The sequence below is a fragment of the Nannobrachium achirus genome (assembly GCF_963921795.1).
Source record: "Nannobrachium achirus genome assembly, chromosome: 10".
NCBI lineage: Eukaryota > Metazoa > Chordata > Actinopteri > Myctophiformes > Myctophidae > Nannobrachium > Nannobrachium achirus.
Window position 1 is genome coordinate 20648576 of NC_137819.1, and position 20502 is coordinate 20669077.

The 20502-nt window shown below is 42.9% G+C and overlaps 1 protein-coding gene across 2 annotated transcripts in view; it reads left to right on the forward strand.

Annotated features, from left to right (window-relative positions):
- Positions 1-20071, forward strand: part of arhgef2a (Rho guanine nucleotide exchange factor (GEF) 2a) — a 92290-nt gene extending 72219 nt beyond the window's left edge. For both annotated transcript variants that reach the window (XM_080735809.1, XM_080735810.1), the window contains 10 exons: positions 3313-3485; positions 4593-4660; positions 7094-7282; positions 7945-8043; positions 8560-8609; positions 10293-10334; positions 11446-11496; positions 12483-12839; positions 13351-13507; positions 16576-20071. In XM_080735809.1, coding sequence (XP_080591935.1) covers positions 3313-3485; positions 4593-4660; positions 7094-7282; positions 7945-8043; positions 8560-8609; positions 10293-10334; positions 11446-11496; positions 12483-12839; positions 13351-13507; positions 16576-16646 — 1257 coding nt within the window. In that variant the 3' untranslated portion in view covers positions 16647-20071. The remainder of the gene's footprint in view (positions 1-3312; positions 3486-4592; positions 4661-7093; positions 7283-7944; positions 8044-8559; positions 8610-10292; positions 10335-11445; positions 11497-12482; positions 12840-13350; positions 13508-16575) is intronic.
- Positions 20072-20502: the final 431 nt, after the last annotated feature.

The following is a 20502-nucleotide window of genomic DNA, read 5'->3' on the forward strand; positions in this document are numbered from 1 at the left end:
AACTCTTTTTCCCGGGCTGAATCAGGAGAGCAGCAGTTGTTGCTATTTAGTTTTGTTTGTTGCGACCGTAGGTCGCACTTACTACAGAAAGCTCCACCAGGTGTCCGTCCGTCAGTCAGTCAGTCAGTCAGTCACTCCGTCACACTTTTGCCCTGCTCATATCTCCGCAACCCTTGCCAAAATGCCAAAATTTCCACACAAACTCCTTGCCTGCCAAACTACAACCTCCAAGGACCCCCGGAGTTCCAGGGACCCCCAGGTCCCTGGGGGACCCCCAGGTGTAAAAACATTACCACATACACGTCACACTTTCCCCCTACTCATATCTCGGCCACCGTTGGCCCGATCCATGCCAAAATTTTCACACAAACTCCTTGCCTGCCAAACTACAACCTCCAAGGACCCCCGCAGTTCCAGGGACCCCCAGCTCCCTCGGGGACCCCCAAGTGTAAAAAATGAGCACATGTGCAAAAATTACCAAATGACCACCCCAACGGGGCTGCTCACGGGGCATTCCCGGGGACCACCCACTCCTGCTGCTCCAGAACGGATGCAAAAGTGGTGGCGCCCCCAGTGGAGGACCCCCTGCCACTGCAGCTCACATAAAATGCCGTAACTCGGGCTAGGAGCGACTGGGAGAGCCGGGGCCGGTACCTATTCGTTCGCCTTGGCGGCGCGGAGACACCACCCCTCATTTCTCACATGGCCCTCAAGCGCCACCATGAGGCCGATTCAGATTTTGCTCTACAATCACGAAAATCACTACACAGTATGTCTACACTCATATCATCAACATGGATCAGGAAGATTGTGGAAAAACACATTTTTGCTCTATTTGTGGAGATAAGTCACCTACGGTCGCTTATCTCCCGATTAGGGAGTCTTACTGGTTATCTTGGTGCAATACTGTTGTACGATAAGGTGGTTATATCATACTAATTGATTTTCTTCATTATCAAGCGCCGGTGAAAGCCGCTTCCAAGGAGTGGCTTTGTCTCTCCCGTACCTGCTTTTTTGAGGATTCCCATAGAGTCTTCCAATCCTCCATCAGCCATGGCTGCCAGTTCCCACCTGATGTCGTGTGGGAGCTCTGACTGCCCCAGGTCGTACTGAATAACTGCTAGCTTGCATAGCGTCTTAAGACTAGGACTGAGGTCTAGGATGTACAGGTCATCATTGGGTGTGAAGTCTCCTTCACGTCGTCCTCCATAGACGATGACACGACTTCCCACCATGCAACAGCAGCCACCAATCATCCAGAAGGGGTCATTCACCTTGGGCTTGACCTCCTTCCAGGAGAAGGTCTCTGGACTGAACTTCCACATGTCCTGGCAGGCTTTCATAAAGTTCTCACCACCAAATATGTAGAGCTCTCCATTGTAGGCAAAGGCTGAATGATGCCAGCGTTTTTCTGTAAGCCAGCAGTCGGTCTCCAGCCAGCAGTCGGTCTCTGTGTCAAACACACTGACGTTGTTGGAGGCCCCCCTGTACACTTCGCCCCCAAATACATACATCTTTGTCCCGAGGATGGTGGCAGAGTGAAATGACGAAGCAGGAGGCGGAGTGCCTCTGGTGTTAATTACAGACCAGACCATCGGGGTGGTGTCCAGCTTGTAGATGTCATTAGTGCCCTGTAGACTGCCCCGTTTGGATCCTCCATGGATTATCATGACCTTCCCCAAGACACAGGCCGAATGGTGCATCCTGCTCTCCGGAGCGGTCCCAGAAACCCCCGTCGTGATCCATCTGTGAGCGTCAAGATCATATGCATGAAGCATGTTGTTGCAAAGCCTATATGTAATGTCCCTTCCTCCCCATATGTAGACGATGTCCTCGATGAGCACAGCTGTGTGAAACAGGCGACTACAGGGAACCTCACCTCCTCTTGTAGTCTTCACTGGGGGCAACGTCCTCCATCTCAGAGACACTGTGTTGAAGACGAACACATTAATCTGATCTTCTGGAGTTTTAATTTTGATATCTCCATAGGAGCTTTCCTTTTCCTTGTAACCTCCAAAGGAGTACACTTCATCTCCCACAGATACAGCAACACATTCGATATTTGGGGCTCCTCGCAGCTTCACCGTACAGCGCATTGTTTGACAGACCATCAGCAACACACAGTTTGAAACAATACTTTTACCGATACCTTGCTCTGTAAAACGGTCTTATTGAACATAATACCGTTTATATAGAAAGGTCAGTCTATGATGTTAGTACTATGATGTCATTTAGTGTGCCGTCATAGAATTTCCATATTGGTCACAGTTGGAGCCCGTACACATATTACACTCCCAGTGCGAAATGTACCGGTTCAGTAGGTTCCAAAAAGCAATGGAGTTCATGAGTATATTCACATCAATCCTATATTAAAACCGGCCAATGGGAGGGCGGGCGGACCGGCAGAGTGACATAGGCGTGAGAACTAGTAGTCGGAGGCCTTAGGGTTTTTTCATCAGTCTAAATGCGGCAAATTTTGCACAGATGTAGCCCAGGGCATGCTCTAATGATTTAGCTAGTGCACCCGAGTTTGCGACCTTCGGGGTCGCCACAGCGGCCAAATCAAGTTGGGCTCCCATCGAGGAGCCCAACTTTACAAAGGCTCTTTAGCCTTTGTAAAGTGTCTTGAGATAACTTGTTATGATTTGACGCTCTAATAAAGTTGAAATTAAATTGAATTGAAATTGAGGAGGAAAATACCCAGAAAACATTTATTTTTCTGGGTATTTAAGTAGGATGTGAGGGGTCTAACTATTTATTTGATATTAATTTCCCCCCATTTCCCATTTCCAGGACCTTCCTATACAAACCCATCGTAACTTCAGACTTCTTTTTAAACATGATAGATTCAATTAAAACACCTGTCCTTTTTTCTGGTGACTCCTGACACCCTCCGAATACGTGAGCAGGCCGTGTTTATTCGATCACTTTTTTCATTAATCTTTTATTGTATTTAATAATTATCATTTCCCCAAAAGATTAATAGAAATCAATGAAAAAATGTTATTGAAAAAACACGGCCTGCTTGGGTATTCGGAGGGTGTCAGGAGTCACCAGAAAAAAAGGACAGTTGTTTTCATTGAATCTATCATGGTTAAAATGGAGTTTGAAGTTACAAAGGGTGTGTAGCCAGGAAGGTCCTGGAAGTGGGAACATGGGGGTAAATGAATATCAAATATCTAAATACTGAATGAATTAATTCAAAAACTGCCCTGGGTGTTCCCAAAAGCCTGATTAGACGATAAAATGACAAAAGGTTTTTTTGGAAAGTGAAATATCCCTTTTTCCACCCCTGTAATGTGTGTCCATCAGGACAAGCCAGCAGTGCTCTCCCTGCAGCATCTCATGGTGAGGGACAACGCCAGCCAGGACAGAGGCCTGTTCCTCATCAGTGACTCCTCTCCTCCAGAGATGTACGAGGTCCACGCCGCCTCCAAGGACGACAAGAACCACTGGATGCGCCTCATCCAGCACACCGTCACCAAGTGGGTTCACACACGCTAGGGCATTAATCACTTGAGATTTTCGCAAGTCGATCTCAACTCAGTAAAAAAGTTGAGTTGAAGTCGACTTTATCGTTTGATGACGCCACATCACAAAACGCAAAAATGGGCCTGGACTTTATAGAATACCTTAAAACGATCCTTTCTCCCTTAATAGTTTTGATGTTAATATTATAGATTCCACTGCAACCAGCATCATTGAATAATAATAATCCTGATTCCTATTTAATGTTGGATCCAACAGGATAAAGTTGGTGCAAAGGATTTTCTTCTTTTTTCTTTTCATTTTTTTCAACTTTCGACTTTCCCTGGTGGGAGTCGACTTGTGTTATGAAGTAGACTGAGTCAACTTGTCGACTTTTTGGTTAATGCCCTAACACGCGCAGATGCACATGCACGCACACACCACAACTGGACCGCTAGGTCAGCAGGTGCCCCAACTTTTTGTGTTTTTTGTGGGGTTTTTGTGTGTGTGTGTTTTTTTATCCCACGATTTTGTAACCCATTTTTCACCCGGTGTGCCAATTGCATAAACTGTTATCCTGGGTACTGCTCTCCCTCTGCCAACCTGGGGGGGGGGGGGGCGAACTGAGCTCATGCTTCGTTCAGTGCATGAGGAGTGAGCGGGTCACTTCTTATAACCTGACAAGGGGCACTTATCATAAATTAACGACCAAACTACAGCGTCACACAGAAGCATCAAAAGTAGCAGATCGATCTAACCCTTGTGGACACTCATAAACCCACAGCTGTGTGTGGCAGGCAGCAGCCGTTCGCAACTGGTAAAAACAAACATAGGCCAGCCCTACCCTCCCCTGACCCCTCTTTGTATTTACCTACTGTATGGTTGTTGTTTTTTTTCCTGACTATATCTACTGCATAGTACTGTGTTCTATCTGTCTGTCATTCAATGTTATATGAGATACTTCAATGGTTTCCTATGGAAATACGCTTAGTCTTTTCTAGGATCTCCTTTTAGTAGACCTTGTACCAGTGAACTGTACCGTCATAAAACTGTACCTTTTCCTATGCAAACTTCTAATAAAGTCTTCAATCAATCAATCAATCAATGTGTCTTGTGTTTTCTAGCTGTCCGTCACGCGAGGACTTCCCACTCATAGAGACGGAGGACAAGGCTCTGCTGAGAAGACTGAAAGGTTAGTAGGAACGATTTTTTATGAAAGGAAAGACCTGAAAATGCTTTATTTGACTCTGTACCTGCCGAACAAAACATACATCCAGTAGGCCTATGCCCAGCACACACACCTAGGCTCCCCCTGCTGACGCTAATAAGTAAGGAAGTAAGTACTTGTTGAGCAGTGTTTCTCAAACTTTCACATTTCAAGGTCTCCCATTAACTCTGACTGTGTACAAAAGGAACCAAATGGACCCGTTAGAGTTACAGACTTTTATGGTTCCATTTAGACCCCCTTTTGACTTTGAGAAACACTGGTGTAGAGGCTTGGAGAGACCCCCATGCAACAAATTGCTGATCTGGAACGCGTCGCCTACATTCAAAAGTATGTTTTAATATTTGTTTTAAATATAATAGAGACAATAACTCGGTAGTAAGGTAGACAGGCAGACAGACAGGCCTACTGTACCTACCTACCTACCTACCTACCGCCCGACCGACCTACCTACCTACCTATCTACCTACCGACCGACCGACCGACCTACCTACCTACGTACGTACCGACCGACTGACCGACAGATCAAACAACCAACCGACCTACCTACCTACCTACCTACCTACCTACCTACCTACCTACGTACCGACCGACCGACCGACCGACCGACCGACCTACCTATCTACCTACCTGCCTACCTACCTACCTACCTACCTACCTACCTACCTACCGCCCGACCGACCTACCTACCTACCTATCTACCTACCGACCGACCGACCGACCGACCTACCTACCTACGTACGTACCGACCGACTGACCGACAGATCAAACAACCTACCTACCTACCTACCTACCTACCTACCTACCTACGTACCGACCGACCGACCGACCGACCGACCGACCGACCTACCTATCTACCTACCTGCCTACCTACCTACCTACCTACCTACCTACCTACCTACCTACCTAGAACCTACCTACCTACCTGCGGAGCACTGGGCAATGAAGTAGTGTTTAGGTTGTCAACTGACCTCACAGTACACAACACAGTATGTACTGTACTGTAGTTTAAAATGAATTGAATCAGATTTAATCAAATATCGGTTAGAATCAGAACCGATCAAATCGGATCGCATTGTATCAGATCAGATAGAACCGGATTGAACTGGGTCAAATCTGAAAACAGATTGAATTGAATTGATTGGACTGGAATTAAATCCGAAGCAGCTTTGGTGTGTTAGAACTCTCTCTCTCCTGTGGGGCTGTTCCATCATCTGTTAGGCTCTCCACTCTGCCCACACTCTGTGTGTGTGTGTGTGTGTGTGTGTGTGTGTGTGTGTGTGTGTGTGTGTGTGTGTGTGTGTGTGTGTGTGTGTGTGTGTGTGTGTGTGTGTGTGTGGGAGGACAGTGTGTGAATGCTGCCTCCTACTCAGACCTAGTGAAAAAAGCTCAGCCTCTCCTCTGTATTCTGCTCCAGTCACTCTGAAATCCAGAGAGTTCATTTGAACCCCATGTTACCATTGAACCATTCAGACCTTTTCTAAAATGTCTTCTAAATCCTAACAGTTTTCTGAAAAACGTCCTATATTGGTGGTGCGCAAAACATGTCAAGGACCCCCAAAATTGTAGTAGGCTATTTAAGCTTTGTACTGCAACGGCAGATGACAACGGCAACCAGAAATGATCAGCGCTCGATAGATCAACCTGGCGCCGTCGCAGTTGTCTCTACTACGGCAGGAGCTAGCTTTCCATGTGGCGTCTACAACGCCTGCTGCGTAGACGCGTCGCCATGGGAACTAAAGTAAAATGCGTGGGAACCCGTCGCCGACGGCTGGTTGCTTTGTGGTTTGGAACGTAACGGCGATTGCGTCATAGCACCGCCTCACTTCGCGGTGGTAGATATGGGCTCCTTAAATTCCCCACTATGTATTTGGCTGCGGATCCCTGCCCCTCATCTCAAAGTATGGGAGAGTGTTTTCTGCAGGTGATTCAGTCCGAGTGTATCAAAGGGTCTGTTCGGAAAAGCGCACCGGGTGTGTGCTCAGTGTAGTGAGTGCCTAAACCTAACCCTAACCTCAGTAAAACTATGCCTAACTCTAACCCTAACCCTAACCTTAACCTCAGTAAAACTACGCCTAAACCTAACCCCTAACACTAACCACAGCTGGTGCACATTTCTGAACGCACCCTTTGATACACTCGGACTGAATCACCTGCAGAAAACACTCTCCCCTCAAAGTATATTGTTCCATGGACCCCCCAGAAGCAACGATTTGCTTTGAAACATATAAATTCTCTCTCTCTCTCTCTCTCTCTCTCTCTCTCTCTCTCCCCCCCCCCTCTCTCTCTCTCTCTCTCTCTCTCTCCCCCCCCCTCTCTCTCTCTCTCTCTCTCTCTCCCCCCCCCTCTCTCTCTCTCTCTCTCTCTCTCTCCCCCCCCTCTCTCTCTCCCTCTCTCCAGGTGACATCCAGCAGAAGGACAGGGAGGTGTTGGAGCTGCTCCAGGAGAGGGTCAACCTCTTCTCGGACCTGGTGGAGGTCACGGGGGGCCATGAGGTCACGCTGCCCCCCAACACTCGCAACCTGTTCAGGGCCGACACCCCCCAGGCCCCCCGCGGAGAGAGACTCCTTCTGGACGCCATCACTGAGGGTACGCAGTACACACGCCCATTACAAGCCCTACTACGAGCTTGTGTATACTGGCTATTTTCGGCAGAGATTTGGTATAGAGTTTTAGGTTTTCAACCCTTTATTTAACTCATTCCCTGCTAGGCCCGATAGTCCAGAGAATATGCTAATGTCTCTCCCCGCCAGGCCCAATAGTCCCGTTTAAAAAAAATAAAAAAATAAATACTATACTAGTCGTTAAGCTACTAATATGACGTAATTAAAGCAGGTCATGTTTGGAATTGTAACAGCTGAAATCAATAATATATCAGTAGTCTGGTATTAACCTGTGGGCCGCATTGAGTGAAGGTGGGGGCCGTATGTGGCCCCCGGGCCGCCAGTTGCCCATGTATGGAATATGAGAAAGACAATCTCTACACTGAAGAGATACTGTAGAGATCGTTCTCTCCAACTTGAAACCTGAAAGTACTCCTTGCTGGTGGGTGTGGGGGGTCACAGCGAGAGCACATCTTAAACCCTATATCAGTGGTTCTCAAACTTTGAAATGTGAAGGTCTCCCTTAACTTTGACAGTGTACAAATGGAACCAAAATGGACCCGATACAGTCACAAAAGCGTGCAGAGACTCTTTGCATATATTCGTGGACATGTTTCTTACTGAGTGTGTATCTTGTGTGTTGTTCAGTTGACAGGTTGAGTAATCTACTGCTAGGATCCAACCTGGAGATCCCTCTGCCCTGCACCGCCAACAGCCAGCTCAACCACACGGGGGCGCTAGCCATCAGTGAGTTCAAAGTTGCACCACATTTTTGAAACCTACATATTAATGATGGCCCAAACGCAAAACCTCCTATCTGAAAAATTCACTTTGTTGGGAAAATGAAAAAGAAAATGTGTGTTCAACATTAAAACCTATCTACTATTTCTAGTCACATGACATTTTTGGTAAAAAAGGGGCAGAAAGATCTTGCAGACAGACTGACCATGTGAAGCATAGCCTGTTTCAAGTGAAATCCAAAAATCATGAAATTGCAGATAGGAGGTTTTGCGCTTTGGCCATCGTAAACTTTTACTCAAGTCAAATTTGGAATATAGGCCTTTTACTTGTAACAGAGTATTTTTTAAATATATTGTGGCATTGCTACTTTTAGTGAACTAAAAGTACTTATTCCGTGCGTGTGTGTGTCTGTGTGTGTGCGTGCGTGCGTGTGTGCGTGCGTGCGTGCGTGCGTGCGTGCGTGCGTGCGTGCGTGCGTGCGTGCGTGCGTGCGTGCGTGTGTGTGTGTGTGTGTGTGTACAGATGGTCAGGAGGTGTTGGTCAACGGAACACACGTGACCCCGGCAGTGAAGGTCAGCCTGACTTATCTTAGTCATTATTTCTTCACACCACATGCTGTTAAAGTGATCCCTGACCAATACGACAAATATGCCTTAATACATTATAATTGTCCTCTATAACTACAATGTAAAATTAAAAACACCTCAAATATTTTATTTCTTCTAGAAATAGCTAATCTTTCACTCAATAGGGGAAATGCCCGTCGCAAGTTGATGATGTCATAAATGTCAAGTGTGATCTATCCCTATGGAATTTATGGCATGCATGTGAAAATAAAAACAAACTTAATACTTCCTATGGTTAATATGAGCATCAAATCAATATTTCAAATGTGTTTGTGTTTTGTTTTTTTGCACATGCATGCCATAAAAATGACACATGACATTTATGACATCATCAACTTGCGACGGGCATTTCCCCTACTGAGTGAAAGATTAGCTATTTCTAGAAGAAATAAAATATTTAAGGTGTTTTTAATTTTACATTGTAGTTATAGAGGACAATTATAATGTATTAACACATATTTGTCGTATTAGTCAGGGATCACTTTAAAGTGCTCAGTCTATGACCACTGTACAGGGTGTGATGGGTTATTATTATATACTGTAACCACTTAAACCCTATGGTTGAGTGGAGTCCCACAGGGCTCTCTACTGGTGTATTTACAGTTTTCTGTAATTGTGGGGAAAGCTTTCGCTGAAAATAGCCACTCGACAAGTTCACAACACGTTTGTGAAGGTTTTGCTCACAATATGGATGCTGGGGTTTAAGTGGTTAAAGGGCCATTTCACCTCTGGGACAACCAGATCTTATTGTATTGGTGTGTGGGACACGATCAACACAATCCAAAGTAATTTTTTGTGTTCAATCTGTGTTTTTAGATATTTTAGTATTTCAGCATGCTACAAAGCATCATATGATGCAAAATGCATCATTGAAGCATGCTGCAAAATGCATCATTATGATGCATTTTGCATCATAATGATGCTTTGTAGCATGCTGAAATACTAAAATATCTAAAAAACACATATTGAACACAAAAAATAACTCAGGATTCATTTGTGTTGATCGTTTCCCAAACAACAATAAAATAAGATCTGGTTGTCCCAGAGGTGAAATGGTCCTTTAACTAAAGCCAACAAAATAACTAAATCTAGAATTGAACACATATTTATTAACCCATAAGCCGATTCTACGAATGTCTTCTAAATCCTATCAGTTTTCTGGGAGTTTTCCTACGTTGCTATATCAGTGTATATCATATGTATTTGGCTGCCGACTAGGGATGCACGATTTATACGACCATCATTTCGGTATCGGCAATATTGGCCATAAAAATGCATTATCGGTATCGAACCGATATCAAAATAACTGATCGGTTTAGCCGATATTTTGTTCTATAATATTCACTTTTGAATGTGAAGCTGAAAAAGCCCTTTGTGATGATGAAGGCTGAAGATTCAATCAGGGTTTTCTGGGAAATCTTTTCAATTTGGATGTTTTTTAAATAAAAATATATTTGCAAACTAGCAAACCTACTGATGAAACTAATTGATCCAAAACTGAAATTGAAAAACAAAAAGTCAAAAGGAAATAGAAATGTATTATATTGAATTGAATAATAGTTCTCTCTCTGTTTAATCAATATTCTCCCACAAGAAAAGTAGTTTTTTCTGACGGTTATTTAACTTTAGTTACAGGATCACAGCGGCAGTCGAGACAAGACCCCCAGTGAGGTACAGTGATTCATGTTTGTGTGTACAGTATGTTATTTATGTAACTATAGATAATCGTCTTCTCACCTCCGATAACAATAACCAAACCATCACATGACTCTGAGGGTCTGTGAGACCGGTTGCATCCCAGATGTCCCTCTGATGAATTTTGATTGGCTGTCAGTCGCTCTAAATGTGATCCAAACTAAGGCTGGGCAATATATCGAAAATATATTGATATCGAGGTATCAACATGGGAGGTATACATATCAACCAAGACGGCTTGAAATGAGGTATTGGTGTATGTGTCAAATTAAATAATAGACACACTATGCATGCACGTAGCACATGCAAAAAAGCAGTCCATCTTAACCAGGTGTGGTTATTTCAATAAAACCATTGTTGGAAAATGGAAATAAGGCATTTCATTTCTTTATTCTATGTGTAATGTGCAGTGTGCACGCATGGATATGCTATTCATTATCTGGGTTAGGCAGGCAGTGGACCTAAAGCAGAAAAACACAAACAACTATATAATGCAATTTTTTTTACTAATATCGTGAGTCATATCGAGATCGAGGTATTCAAAAACGTTATCTAATATCGAAGGTTTTCCTAATATAGCTCAGCCTTAATCCAAACTACAAAGATTTTTTAAATTACATATATTTATTGTCTTTATAGTTGTTGTTCTTGCTGTGAATGTCCTTTTTAGACCCTGCCCGTTGTTAGCCTCCTGGTTGGTCCCTAACTGACCAACCAGCAGGCTCTATCTGCCTTGTCCCGCCCTGGTTCCACCTTTTTTATGTTGAATTAGCTAAAACATAATTTTTGGAGAAATAAAAACATTTAAAAACATGCTGATTCACTATGCTGCCACTGAGCAGCTCCAATTGACTGAAACAAAGTTTGAAATTAGAATTGAGCACACAGAATAACAATATGAAGCAACTGAATTAACATGGCAGTGGATGGAATGTCCCACTGAATGTCCCACCAAGACACAGCAACCAATGGGTGTGGAGAGGGGCAGGACAATGGGCGGGACTTGACAAAGGGTGAATGCTGTTTGAATAATAAACAGTTAATAGAATAATAAAATAAAAAAATAATGTCCCATCATGTGTTGCAGGAGATCAGCCAGAGGCTAATGGATCTCAGTGCTCATCTCCATGCGCTCCAGGTATGTGGCTTTCATCACTCATATACAGTACAGGAGCACAACACAACACCCCAGATACATATGAATGAGGCTTAAAGGGATATTTTGATTACTTTATTCTTATTCTTTTTTTATTTATGTATTTTTATTTGGGGAAATGAAAAAGAAAAAACAATAAAAATATTAAAAGAATGAGTAGACGATAAAATGTCCCTTCTTTTTTTTTCTTTTTTTTTTTGTTAAATAACACTTCAGGGTACCCTAAGCTCAATCGAAACCATATGAAACCAAATGGACCCTTATGGGTGACGGGTCCATTTGGTTTCATTTTACACTCTCAAGACATACATACATTGGATCAATTGGATCCAATGTATATACTGTATATATCTGTATATATACTGTATGTATACTATATATACTAGTAAGACGCCTCAGGGCAACATGTGACCTTGCCAATTCTTGGCCATCTGGCCAGTGATGTATATCGGACCAGTTACCCCTGGTACCCATATATGGAGATCCATGTACTGATGGTACATCCATTTAATGCCCATACATGGAGATCTGTCTGAACCAGCCACACGATATGGTCTGTCTTCCTCCATATATGGGCATTCCCATATGAAGTCCTGTTAGATATGGGCTTAATATTGATGACATCAGGGATCTCCATATATGAGTATAAAAGGGATTGTAGCCAGTGATGTATATCGATGACATGGGCATAAAAGGGATTCTGGGGAATACACATAGGATTCTGGGGAATACACATAGGTGATGTCACCTATGATATCACCTGTGATGTCACAGTGATGTGTCAGGGGAACCACGGTGTCAGGCGTGACTTTCAGAAAGACAGACAGAGATAGACGGACAAGATGTGCCGGTTTTCATAGTAAACTTGCAACCTACGGTCGCAGTAACAGTGACAGCAAGGTTTCCTAACCATGCTCTATTTTAAGTGCATTAATATGTCCCTCCTATCATCTCCATGCGTGCTCCAGGGTGTGGTCATCAAGCAGGACTCCGTGGTGGAGCTGTGTCTGCACCCGGAGGCCGGCTTGGCCCCGCCTCCCACCGCCGGCGGCCACCGCCGACGGCTCTCTCTGACCACCGTCGGGGGTCCCCCTGGGGGGTCCGAGCAGCAGCAGCAGCAGCAGCAGCAGCAGGGCCCCAGGTCGCCCCTAGGGGAGCTCAACCTGCTGCAGAGGCAGCACAGCCTGCTGCAGGAGGAGCTGACCAGGCTGCGGGGGGCCGAGGGCCGCCTCAAGGACAGCGAGAGGGCCCGGGCCCACCTGGAGAGGCAGGTCCGCGACATGAGGGCCAGCGTCTCTGGTGGCAGCGGGGAGCACTCCTCTGAGGTTAGGAACACTGTTCCTCAAACATGTAAAGACCTTATGTAACCTAGTGTAAATAAAGTGACTAAATCTGGCCTATATTTTCTGTCTTACCTTCAAAATCCCTTCAAAATCCCAGACAAAAAAACATTGCTGAATCTGAAGTCTTAACTTGGCAATTGTCCTAAATGCCGGTAAGATCAAAATATGGTGGTAATTTGGCCGTAAAGTGCTTGATGAATCGAGCCCATTGTGCCGTGATCCCCCCCGATAGCCGATCTACAAGCTCACAATGTGTCGCAATGCGAGGCATTGTGAGCTTGTAGATCTGCTTTTTTACATTTGAAAACTTGAAATGGGACATAATGCACAATGAATACCTTTACTTTTGGTCCTTTATGTAAATGTTGATACCGATAATTTTTTTGATTGAATGGTGTGATTATGAATAACAAAGGAGTGCATTAGCAAATCTACTGTTCAGATTTAAACGTCAAGAAAAACCTTTTTTGTTTGTCTTTGTTTGTCCCTGCAGAGAAATGAACTCGGCCACGGCGCCGACTCGCAATTGGCCAGCCAGGAATCCATCGACCAATCAGATGGCCTTCAGGACTGCAGTGACGGCGAGGTGGAAATGACATCAGACGAGGACGACGGGAAAGAAGAGTCCCCCCGCTCTGAGAGTCCCAGAGGTACACACACGCACGCATGCACGCACGCACGCACGCACACACGCACGCACGCACACACACACACACACACACACACACACACACACACACACTAGGGCATTCACCAAATATTCGAATATTCGAATATTAATTATATCAAAGTCACTATTCGACGTTGTTCACCGAAGTCGAATATTCGCTTATTTTTTTATTTTTTTTATTGTTATCTCTTTAAAAAATATATAGTTTATAAAGCTTGGCTAGATAGGAAGTTATAAGAATGAGTTGTCAATGCCCCTGGTGTATTTGAACTGGGGACCCCCACCCTGACAAGCACTTGGAATTGTAGGTATTACATTTTATGTGACTCGGTTCTGCAGATAAATATTGTGAAAATAGCAATCTACATGCTCACAACGCCTCGCTTACTTAATATTTGACAGTTTGGCCAGTCCTGTCGAATATTCGACTATTTGAATACTTTGAGATCGAATAATTCTAATACTAAAAATCACTATTCGTGAATGCCCTAACACACACACACACATGCACTTTCTATAGTGCTCTGTTCACCAGGATGCCCATACCTACTAGCACATACCTAGCACCAAGATCTGATCTACAAGCTCACAGTAAGCTCACAACACGCTTGTAGAGCAGCTATTCTTTCCGAATGTTGAATGAATCTCCAGAAGGTGGAAAAGGTACTAACATGTCTTACTTGAGTAAAAGTATCAATACTGCAATATAGAGGTATATTGTTACAAGTAAAAGTCCGGAATTCCAAATGTACCTGAGTAAAAGTGCAAAAGTATTGACATCAAAATATACTTGATTTACCAAAAGGACGCGTTGTGAGCTTGTAGATCAGCTATTTTCAAATGGCCTAGGTATAAAATAGGGCTAAAGTGGATTAATGTACAGTTTATAAATATAACATACCGTAATCATTTATATCTGCAAAGTAACTAGTAACTAATATCAGAGATGTAGTGGAGTAGAAGTAAAAGTACTAGACATTTGAAATACTCAACACCACAACATTTTACTTAGGTACAGTTCTTAAAGGCCCGCTGACACGCTCCGACATTATAATAGTATGATACAGTTGGTCACGTGGTCTCTCTGAAAACGGTCTGAAATAGTCTGAAACTCATGTCACAGTGTAATCTGCCCCTCGCACCCCAACAACAGCTGACCAGTACAGTAAGTAGTCTAAGTACAGTCAATTAATTTGATTGGCTTATAATTGCGCATTCTCACAATGACATCATAAACATATTAACTAATATTTTATATAAGTGACAGTACCCCTTTAGATCAGTGTTTCTCAACCTTTTTTCTGCATGGACACACTTTTCATGTCCCAAGAATCCATGGGCACACCAACACAATACGGGGGTGTAAATATCGTCACTGTCGGGAAGAAACCTTGTATCTCCAAGTTTCAAATTTGTACGTTTCTTCGCAAAGTAAAGCCCTGCTTCATCATACAAGGCTGTCGCACAACAGTAGTGGAAACGGGTGCGAGGCGTTGTGTGCTTGTAGATCGGCTGTTTTCACTAGTTTAAATCATTTTTAAAATGGTAAATACAATACTGGCTTTCAAGCAGTTTCAAGGGGCACACTTGACCCTTCTCAGGGGCACACCAAAGGTTCCCAGGCACAGTGGTTGAGAAACACCGCTTTAGATGACAGTCCTACTTTAAGTACCTGTAAATGTACTTAGTTACTTTACACCACTGCCACGCCCAGTATGACCAATCCACACTTGTCTTTGGACTGTTGGACCATACATTGGGCGGTGAGGCGTGTGGGAGTGCTGTACTGCTCCTTTACAGTCAAAGGAAGAAAGAAATTCATATTTCCTCAGTAAAGAACATGAAAAATTACAAGCTCTCATCAGTGAGGAAAGACACACACGCGCGCACGCACGCACACACACACACACACACACACACACACACACGCACACACGCACGCACGCACGCGCGCGCACACACACACACACACACACACACACACACACACACACACACACACACACACCTGCTTACGTAAGGCTTATACTTTGTAATGAGGCATAAAATGTCTCACACGAATGCAGAGGCACACTGACCCTCTTCAACGCGCTCTGTGTGTGTGTGTGTGTGTGTGTGTGTGTGTGTGTGTGTGTGTGTGTGTGTGTGTGTGTGTGTGTGTGTGTGTGTGTGTGTGTGTGTGTGTGTGTGTGCCCCCTCTCTCTCTCATATGTGTGGGTGGAAAAGTCTTTCAATATCTTGTTCTTGTTCTCTCTCTCTCCCTCTCTCTCTCTCTCTCTCTGCTATGCAAATGGTTTCACAGAAAATAATTCTAGATGTAAACTATATACATTGAGTTTAAAGGAATATAGCTACATTATAGCAATTTACATTTTGATCATGTTCTGTACTTCTTCATAAACTCCTACAAGTGTTCCAGTTCAACTAGGATTATTTTGGTGGGTCACGGCCTGAAAAGGTTGAGAACCACTGATCTAGTGATTCCCAACCTCTGGGCCAGGCCCCATATAATTGGCAAAAGACTTTAACAATCTTATAACATTAATGTAAACAAATATCATTATATTTCAAGCACTGAAAAATGAGTTTTCATTGTGATAACTATAAATAGAAACTTAAAGTATACTACTGTAGGTTAGCTCCATTGATCCAAGTCGGAAGACACTCGATTGATTGATCGATCATTAAAATCAATACTATATGTTCTGAAAATGCACATGGCCCACCCATCTGGCCACTTATACACGGCTGCTGTGTTAAGTGGTCACATGGGGGGTCCGCTATTTTCGGCACATACTGTAGCAAAGTATAAATTGGGTTTGTAGTTTTGTAGTTTTGTTACAAACCATTATGCGACTCCATTATGCGAAGTATTGATTGATTGATTGATTGATTGATTGATTGATTGATTGATTGGGGGGGTACTTTATTAGTCAAACCCTAACCCTAAACCTAAATAAAGCATACTGTATAAGGTCCCAAATTAGAACAAGGTAAATTCAAGATGCATATATGAATAACGTTTCAATAAATGTCTCTCGTCTCCAGATCTTCAAGATATTCCAGAGGAGAGTGAAAACGGAGCTGAACAACGCCAGGCTACTGCGTCACACTCCTAGTTACGTCCCCCAGGAAACAAGGACTCCCCGGCAACGGTTCCTACAGAAGACTAAAGACAGCAGCATACTTCAAACCATCTAGAAGGTTTTTTGGTTTTGGCAGGTCAATAACAATGAAACAAGATTCTTGTAGAATCAAAATAATCTTGGCAGTGACTTGATGTTCAAATCCAAGATATTCTAACTTGCCGAAACCCTTTGCGAACGGAACGTCATGCGTGACTGGTAAGACACTCAACGTGCTCGTGATTTTTATAGTTTTATTATCGAAATCGGCCGGCAGTTTTTAAGAAACCTCTGTATTATAGACAGCGTTTGTGGGCCGGGACCCATCTTTGGGTCGCAGATCCATTTGTATGGGTTGTTAAGTTTTTTCGTTTGTTCTTTTGTTTCCTAAATTCTGTAATTATTATTTCAAAAGATTTTCTAAAATAAATCTAGCATTTCATGAATAAATAAATCAAAGAAATGCCATTAAAAACAAAACAATAAATGTTCAAGGAGCAGTGAAAACACCAGATTTACAAGCTCATAATGCGCCGTGATGCAACGTGTTGCGTGCTTGTCGATCAGATATTTTCACTCGGTTGGGAGGCATTTCTCTCTCTTTTGGGTCTCGAGCTAAAAGGTTTGGGGTCCACTGCTCTATAATTCTTCTCTGAGCGATAACAAACCCAACCAGATGGCATTGAATTCATAGCTAGCACACACATTTTGTCCACTGTGTTTAAAGCAAGTGAGTAACTTGCTCATAGAGGCTTATTGTCGGTATCAGCCAGAGCGTGGGAGTGTATCTCCGGAGTTTCACAATGCACTTGACCCCTGGGTGATGGATAGCTGAGATGGAGTGCAACACCTACACTTACCGCACAACTTGCCGTACCCAAGCCTCGCTACACATGTACGCTGAGTTGGCGGTGGCCAGGAACGAACCCATGATGACCCGTCATGGTCGAAAGGCAAGTGCTCTACCGACAGTTGATGTAAACAAACAGCCCAGATCTAACGTCTGGACATTCGGTAGCCAGAGCAGAGCCTCGTCGAACTCTCGGGAAGGCCTGCACAAGTCGAAAGATGTCTTGGCTTTGTATTGTAGTATGTGGCTAAAGTGTCAAATTTTACATTTCAAGGACCCCCATAACTCTCTGAGTTACAGCCCTGTAAGGGTCCGTTTGGAACACCCTCAAGGAACCCTGAGGGTCCCCGGACCCCTACTTTGAGAACCATTGAACCAGACTTAACTTTTGTTTTGAAAACAATGACTTTGAAACTAGTACTTTTAACTTTTCTTGCACGTATAGAATGATTATATTTCTGTGGCTTATGGCAGTTTGAATGTGTTGACCTGTGGCGATGTGTGGCCTTAACTTCAGCTTCAGCGTGGATTTGTCTGGATTCATACCACTTCCTTTTCGCTATAATCGTTGCACCAATGAGCCATCCCCCTTTCTGCGGACGACAGGAAGGGGAGGAGTTATGCAAAACAAAAATAGCCTACTTTATAAAGACGAAGGAGCGGCCTGGTAGTGAAATACTGCCACCTTAGCTACCTGTGTGTGAATTACCTGCAAATGCAAATGTACCAAGACTTGGACAAAATGTGGAAGACTGGAGTTTGCAACAAAGGTTTTGGAAATGCTCTGCGTATATTTTGCAGCTTGTGCACACACACACACACACACACACACGCGCACGCACACGCGCGCGCGCGCGCACACACACACACACACACACACACACACACACACACACACACACACACACACACACACACACACACACACTTGAACCCCTGACATTTCAGTAAATTAGGATTATCCAAACCTTTTTAATGTTCCTTATGTTGGCGAACCGATTTCTATTTATTTTTCTTTTATTTAAGCACATAGAACACACATGTATTCTCTTCTCTACTGTATGTATGCTGAGCATGTATCTAAGTATACCGCAATCAATAAGCATTAACAACAATAGGTCAATATACCGTACACTTAGATCAATATATATATAGTGTGAGGACGTCAAATATTATTTGAGTTGTACATAGAATGAAAGAAATTGTACTCATAACGCCTTTCTCCTTTCATAAACAAAAGGAAAATAATAAGAAGAAAAAAGCAATTATTGAATTATATATTCTATCTAGATTGGAGCAAAATCGTGAAAGTGATTTCAAACACAGATGGCAGTATTTCAATCCATTTGTCTGAAATGTGTGGTTCATTATTTTTGTTGAATTCTGCAATGCATATGTTCAGCTGGTGTCAACTGTCAAGATATTATTTCAAAATACCTTTGAGGACAGTTGAATGAGAACATTTAGCATTTAGAAAATATACTTGATATTGGATTAAGTTGCGATATTAGTCTGAAGAGATTATTTAATCTTAACTTTTCAGACTTGTGGTTTGTGTATCAGTTAAATTCAACTGAATTCATTTGAGACCAATTCAAGCTTTTCCAGTCCTAATTTATGCAAGTGAACACTTAACCAAACAAATGTTTTACTTGGTGGCATGGAGGAGTATGTTGCAAACTTGTTTACATTAGCAAATTGCTAACAATTACATTGACAACATGTAGAAAATGAAACGAGACATACAGAATTCAATTATTCAACAGTTGCAATAATGCATTAGTATAATAATCAAAAATGTGTTGTTCAAAGAGACCAAAGAGAAGGATTGGTTACAATCATGTCCTCTTTGCTACTAAAATATGTCAGATCACTGGAAACACTGCCATGATTTCAAGGACCTTGAAGATACTATGTTGTTTAATTGTTTAATGAATCCATAAATGTTATATGGAATATTCAGATCTGGAAGACCTGGAAACACATGACTAAAGCCAAATAATTCATACACAGTAAAATACTTACTGTAAGTTATTTTAACACCGAGAGTGTACAGATAGAACCAAGTGAACATGTACACTCTCAGAGTTAAACTAACACTATGGTTTAACTGTGTATGAGATACAACATAACAGGTAAATCGTTTACTTTACAGTTTATTAATGATCTTGAAAGGAGACTTTGTTTTTCCTTTTTTTTGTTTTAGAAATCAACAATTGAAGATGCCATTTTGTATTTCCAGAATATATCAATTATGTGTCTGCTAATGATATGCATTTCTTCCTGCCAGTATTTTGTACTTTATTTTCATTGTTTGTTGAATATGTATTTGTATATATTTTACCCAATCACTAAGGAGATCAAAGGTAACTGTCTGGAACTATAGTTAGCGCCCTCTGGAGGTGATACTATAAATGATACGTTTATATGTTATCTTCTAGCCTTCAACTGGTATTAAGTCAAGTATTAAGTTCTTACATACTGGCTCAAGTCCAAAATGACTATTTTATTTGTTTATTTTTAAGGCATTACTGTTTTAAGACAGTAGGTGGCTCCCCCTAGTGAGACACAAAGGAATTGCTGGCGGGGGGGAAGGGAAATAGAAAATCACCCTAAATAAATAATCTTTTACCATTATTGTACGAAAAGATTGTCTTTTCTTCCTAAATATAGCATTGCCTTATTTCTTACAATCTAAATGTATTTAGACGCAACTAACATTATTTCTTTCAATCCATCCATCCATCTTAACCACTTTAACTTAAGATGCGGTCGTGGGGGTAACCATAGACATAGAAAGGTAGACGCCTCCTTCGGCTAGGGGGGCGTATGCATTGAGCAACTAAGGGAATCTTCATCAACTTCTGTGTTCATTGCTTCCGCGTGCGTCACACATAGGGAAGTCGGTAAGCCAATCAGAGGCAGGTGGGGGCTGGTCTTTACAGGGGCGCTGGAAGTGGGGTGCTGAGGGAGCTGCAGCTCCCCTGGTGGTGGGGAGAA